We start from the raw sequence: 6,426 nt of genomic DNA, 5'->3' as shown, positions 1-6,426 counted from the left end.
CATACAGTTTGTCAAGAAAAAATACATTTCACACATAATTTAAACTCATTTTTGAAGAGTGATTTATTTTTGTTCTATTTGGCTGAAAAGATGATAAATAGCGGCATGATTTTTTAAAAGAGTTATACAGCATGTCATGATTTAATTGACCATTCCTAAGTCCCATTTTTGCTCTGTGTTCCAATAACAGTTAAACGTATTTGGAACCTCAGTCAACTTTCTCCTTTTTTGCATATGCTTTTTTTCCATTAGGATGGCGAAGTCATGACCCGCCCTCCTCCAAATCTGATTAGCTATCGTTGCCTTTGTTGAATTGGGTCGTTTGGGTTTAGTAGGTCATGAGGTCATGCATTCTGTGCCTAGAAACACTATGCACTCAAGTTGTCTACATTAAAAACCCGATTTTGAAGATGGTCAAAAGATTATGCCAGATGATCTGTAGTAGTAACATATATTCGCATCTTAAATTAGCTAACATTAGCAAGCTACCTAGTGAGCTAATCTACATTAATCATTGGCTAGTTAATTAGCTAGCACTTAGCTAATGTTAACTAACACTAGCTAAGTAATCTACATAAATTGTTAGCTGGCCAGTTAGCTAGTGTTCTGCTAATATTAGCTAACTTAAGGTGTGAATATACGTTACTTTACAGGAAAGGAGAAAGTTGACCAAGGTACTAAGCATGCTCAACTGTTTATGAAGGGTCAATCATGACCACAAACTGAGCTCAAGGTAACCATAAATTGGCCATTTACCCCTAAAATACCGATCAAATGTTTTTTACATGAATAAGTCCTGCATTTGCACATTGTTGCACAATTCTCTCTCTACATATTCTAAACACATTCTTCAATACGGTGTATGTGAAATGTGTTTTTTCTATAAGTTGGATAATACTGTACGTACTGTGCTGCCTTATTCATCTTTTATATAGCTGATAAAACAAACAGCATCAGAACGGGTCAGTTTCAGGATGGGTCATTTTATCTGCATCATACTGTTATATTATTACAGTGAGTAATTTTATGTGTATAGACGTTACATTGTAAGAGTCATAATTAGTTTAAACCTAAATAAAGAATATTTGACTGACGAAGTGCAGTTTTTCTTACCCATGATATCCGACTAAAGAACTATTTTGAAATTAGTAACAGTGAAGACAGTTCATCGAGCATGAACACTAGAAGAAAAGAGATGATTTTGCCTCTAAGGAGGAAGCTTTTCTCATCATCCCAAGGACTGATGAAGCCGCATTCATGATGCAGAATGGATTAAAATGGCTTTACTTGCATAGTAAAGGATCTCCTCCAGCTGGCCAAGGAGAGCCTGAATCCTTCTCTCCGCTCTGTTGATGTGATCCTGCGACTATCTACACAGCACTTATTGACATAAGGACGTCCTCTACAGGCTGCGTTTGATTAGATGTGCTCCATTGAAAACCCTGCATCTCAGCGCTCTTTCATGATTACTGTGAATTTCAATGACGTGCATTGATGAAACAAGATGGGCGACTTGTGAGCAATCAACAAATTAAAATGTCTCTTTCTCAGCGCTCGTGAGCTCCTGTAGTGGGTTTGAGAAGCTCTGTTTAAATACAAATCACAATTCAAATACACAGGCAGTTATGTTTTTTAAGAGGAGACTGTAGATATTCTGTTTATGTCTGTATGTTTGGTATTACTCACTACAACCTCACATATAACCACATTTATTGAGGAGCTCAGGGGACATGTGCAGCACTCTCAAATCAGCAGTCTCTTCTAAGTGGTCCTTCACTGCTTCTTTCATCTGATTGCCTTTGTATGAGCCAATCACTCCAGGACATCAGACCCCTCTTCACAGCCATGTTGAATTCTTTAAATTGCATGCGTCTTCTTGCTCTCTTTCTCCACACAGAACAAAAAGCAAGCAATTATTTGATGTCCACTAGCCGCATTACAGAAACTTCCAGTCTTGCAGATCCTATCTTAACCTGTTTGGTAACCATGGCAATTAGGGTTAGGACCCGAAAAAGCCATTACAGAAGAACAGTCCTACTCTTTCTTCTTTTTTACTGGTTAACATACTACTCACTGTAACATTCCCTGGGTAAACAAACACATGCTGATTGTGAGGAGAAATGATCCGGTGGCAGGCATTAAAATAACCGTATAAAAACAGCCAATATTCTCGCAGATGGTCTTTTTTACTTAGTAGGTCATGTTGAGGCGTCAATATTAAATTGAGATTGTTTCACAACAAGTTAAAACTCCTTGTAGTATTTTTAAGATAGGAAAAATGTATTACACAAACTCCCAAATTCCCAAAATCTGAAATGAATTCTCTTAGGATAACCGTTAACTTGTCTCATCCCTCATTTTTCTACCTGTAGTAGTAGCTAACTTAATAATTAGCTAAAAGCTAACAGGAGTGTTATATATATACATATATATATGTATATATTGAATATTTAGAATTTCTTAACCTGAGATAAGATACCACCAAAGTTAGGATTTGTGTCTGTAATATCAAACTGGGAAAAATCCTAACTTAGACTCCTCCTGTCTTCACTTAAGACTTTGGATAGTAAGTTTCTGTAATACGGCCCAAGAATCCATTGTGGAGGTCTGCTACTATCTGAACAGACTTTCACTGAAACTGCTCAGAAAGGTGCTGAACATACACTAATTAGAAGAAAATTATTCTATTCTTAGAATTTGGTTTTGTCTCACTGAGGGAACAAATGGTTGACTTTCTCAACACTGGTAGGATAAAGGCTCCAATATAGAGAACCCAAAACAATGCACACAAGAATAACATGTTAGTGGTGCTACCTGTCCACACTGGTTTCCTGTAGGCGATTATTCATAATGGCCAAAGCCCCCACACCACCAGAGAATCCATTTTGATGGCTGTGGCTCTGTCGTGGGCCCTGGTGAGCTGTTTCACTCAGCTGCTTCTGCAGCAGTGCCAGAGACACCTTATTGGACACCATGAACTCATTGACGGAGATCATCTCTCCTGACAGACGACGGCCCACATACACCCCATCAGGCATAGCACCTGCATCCGTCTCACTGTCACACACCGTCTCCACAGAGCCCTCCTTGTAACGGTGTCTTCCTGCAGGGCAGTGTGATGAGATGGGCTGCACAGTGTTGCGTTTTAAGCGCTTTTGTCTGAGGTGTGCAGGCAGGCGCCTCTGGTTGTGGGTTTTGTTCTGGAGGCAGGGGCAGCAGAGCCACCCGCAGCCAGGTGTAGAGCAGGAGCAGGCCTGATGGCGCCCGGAGCAAACCAGCTTACCCACAATCCAGTTGAGAGTTTGCTTGATAATAATAGAAATGACATTAAAAAGTGAATAGATACAACAAACACCCATTAAGATGAAAAGGCAGTTCCCGAGCCGGTAGGCTTCCTGAGACTCGTACTGCTGTCTCTGACTGCTCACTAGGTCCCCAAAGCCGATGGTGCTGAAGGCCACGAAACAGAAGTAGAGGGAGTCCACGTAGCTCCAGTTCTCCATGGAGCTGTACAGGGTGGAGGCGCTGCATGCAATCACAATCGACGCCACACCCAGGATCAGCATCACGTAATATACTGACGGTTTCCAGCCTTCCAAGCTGTCCTCCTCATGGGATGTCTCCTCCCTGCTCGACACCACCCTGACTCCAGCACACCTCAGCCGACGCTCATGACACCAGCGCATGATGTAAGCCAACATCGTGATGATCCTCTCCAGGAAGAGGTTAAAGAAGAGGATGGTAGCAGCACAGCCAATGAGACCGTAGAAGATCAAGAATATTTTTCCAGCGATGGTCGCCGGGGTGGTCATGCCAAAGCCTAGAGAGACAGAAATAAAATGTTGAAAGGTCAAGGTTGAAAAATATACCACTGTGGACAAAATGCAGTGAAAAAATGCAGTGTTCTCTTTGATGTTCCTATGGTAGGTAAAATATGATAAATGCACTCTAGAGTGGCCCATCGTCCAAGACGTAATAATAGTGTCCTCTAGGAGCCCTTCCAGGAGACAAAATGTGAGCCGTTTAGAGTGCCATTTAAGTGCCATTTAAGAACTTTTAAGTTAGCATCTCAGAAAAACAAAAAATGCTTTGAGACTTACCAATAGTGGATACCACTGTGCCCACAAAGTAGAAAGCTCCAGAAAAGTCCCAGCGGGGCCTCAATGCATCCACTCTGATCCCAGCTCCGTTTGCCTCCTCATACTGCCGTAGCAGAGTGTGCAGGGCACCCAGGTTGACCCTGTATCGCTGGGTGAAGTTGTCCAGCTGCTGTTTCCAGAGGCGACGGGCGCGCATCTCAAAGGGGTGTTCCAGGGCTGAGAAGATGGCTGCTCCGCACAACAAGTAGAGCAGGATGAGCCCAGCCAGCAGGCAGAAACGGGCATTGTCTTCATTCATCGGAGCCTTGGGGCAGCAGCAGCCACCAGCAGCCCTCCTCTGAGCCATGAGCACGGCAGCAGCACAGATACACCACATGCACCGCCTCCACCAGTGCCACCAAGTCACACACTCACAGTACGTGTTGCATGCATCACCCTCCACACAACATACATGCACTGGCTATATAAAGCACTTTTGGTTTACATGCACAGCAAATCATTTGGCTCTAAAATTGCACAGGATCGGAAAAACAGCACTTGGAGAAGGTTACTGAGGGCTGCTTTGATCATTTAGGAAGAAAATTGTGCTTCTGAAGAGAAAACAGTCTGTAAGAAAACAAAAAAGGACATGTTTAAAAAGTAAGTTTATTGCAATGTACATGTCTCATTTCATTTTTCCCCCTTAATAATACAAAATGATTACAACCTCAAATATCTGACTGAGATATCATAAAGATGTTCATGATAGAAAAACACTAAATTCATCAATTATTTTTCAGGAGCAGTTTACGATATGTAATCCACACACAGACAAAATCAAGAGTCAAAGTTTAAAGTTAAAAAAAAAACAAAGCACATAACACATAATACCTGTTGTCAGTGACAGCAGCGTCCGTTCCCCAAGCTCTGTCGGTCTGCTGTGCTCTTCCCATGGATCTGCTGAACAATGACCAGCGGGAGGAAGCCTCTTGAGTTTTTTTTTGTGCAAACTGAAAGGCTGTCTGATGTTTCATCTGTCACACACTGACATCATCATCCTTTAGCCCACCCCCTCCATCTCCAAACACGCCCTGACTGGTGCAGTCATCTCTTCATTTTGAAAGCAGTATTCCTCTTCATTTCACCTTAATTTACCTTCACCTTAAAGCGCTGCAGGTGACAAAAGGTTTGTGTTGTGTAATTATCCCTGACCTACAGCTTCTCCTCAGCTAATAAACTGAAAAAATTGAAAACTACTGGAGTGATCACTCTGATTTTTTTTTTTGGTGCACATGATTGTATGTTGAAGGACTTCTGTGAGTCAGAAATCTTGAAAAACCTGAAAATATTTTTGAATGACTTTTATGCTTTTACACTTTCAGGTCATCACATTTTTGTGACTGCGATATCTCAAGGATGCCATGAGGGAATTTCTTGAAACTTGCCACAAATGTTCACTTGGACTCAAATATTTACTGGGCGGTCAAAGGTTAAAGGCCAAGGTCACAGTGATGTCACTAAAAATATTTTTGGCCATAACTCAAGATTTCATATGCTACATGATGAGGTGATGACATTTTACCTCCAAAAGGTCAAAGGTCAACTTCACTGTGACATCATAATGTTCAGCTGTCAATCAGTCCTCTGTACTCCTGTGAAGGAAGCATGTTTCTCACTGGAAATGATTTACTGAAATCACACAATCAATATACCTTTTATTAAATTCCCTCAGAGTTATGTTACATTTTAAATTCCTTTAAGATCTTCACTGAACAGATTATATGAGGCTGGTGCTGAGGTACCCTTGAGCAAAGCACTCAACTCAAAAGTGCTCTGGTGGGGTTTGCTCAGACCAGACTGTGGCTGCACTGTGCAGCTTCCAGCCCCTCTCAGTGGGCTTTTTGTTGTTGCTGCTGCAGACTGTGTGGGAGGATTTGTTGAGAATGACTCTCAGTTTCTCTGTCTGTCCGTCCCTTTAATCTCGTCTGGTGCTGCAGGTAAGGGCAGGGGTTCCCTCTGCCTGCCGTCTGATGGCTGAATGACAGGAGTGGACAGGTGTGGAAGACAGAGAGCACATCTGCCTTCATCTCAATAGCCAGCCCTGCATCAGGTGTTGAACTTGTTTAATATTCTGATATGTGTAGGTTTATAATCCTGCTTATCTATCACTTTAACACATGATGATGATTTTACCTGTATGTGAGCATGAACATAAATAAGAACTGATATCTGTCTGAAACTTTCTCAACAGAATTACTGTACAATGGATTTAACAATAGCCAATAACTACACAATAAACTTACTTTGTTAAGGGGTTTTTGCATGCTAAGATTAATTTTGTGCCTTA

At 41.7% G+C, this 6,426-nt stretch overlaps 1 protein-coding gene across 1 annotated transcript; it reads right to left on the bottom strand.

Moving 5' to 3' along the window:
* Positions 1 to 2,572: 2,572 nt before the first annotated feature.
* kcnk12l (potassium channel, subfamily K, member 12 like) lies at positions 2,573 to 5,162 on the bottom strand. Its single transcript, XM_084730330.1, has 2 exons — positions 4,101 to 5,162; positions 2,573 to 3,820 (listed from the first exon to the last, which is right to left on the bottom strand). The coding sequence occupies exons 1-2, from the start codon at positions 4,474 to 4,476 to the stop codon at positions 2,811 to 2,813; spliced, it is 1,386 nt and encodes a 461-aa protein (XP_084586456.1). The 5' UTR covers positions 4,477 to 5,162; the 3' UTR covers positions 2,573 to 2,810.
* Between the last annotated feature and the right edge of the window lie 1,264 nt (positions 5,163 to 6,426).

Source organism: Lutjanus erythropterus, chromosome 11 (genome assembly GCF_056507025.1).
Source record: "Lutjanus erythropterus isolate fLutEry1 chromosome 11, fLutEry1.hap2, whole genome shotgun sequence".
Lineage (NCBI taxonomy): Eukaryota > Metazoa > Chordata > Actinopteri > Lutjaniformes > Lutjanidae > Lutjanus > Lutjanus erythropterus.
This window is presented reverse-complemented; position numbering and strand designations above follow the sequence as displayed.

Excerpts from the sequence above, each read along its gene's own strand:
- kcnk12l (XM_084730330.1), bottom strand. The coding sequence starts at position 4,476 with ATGTGGTGTATCTGTGCTGCTGCCGTGCTCATGGCTCAGAGGAGGGCT. Across the intron at positions 3,821-4,100 it reads CACAGTGGTATCCACTATTG|GCTTTGGCATGACCACCCCG; the intron begins GTAAGTCTCAAA and ends CTGTCTCTCTAG.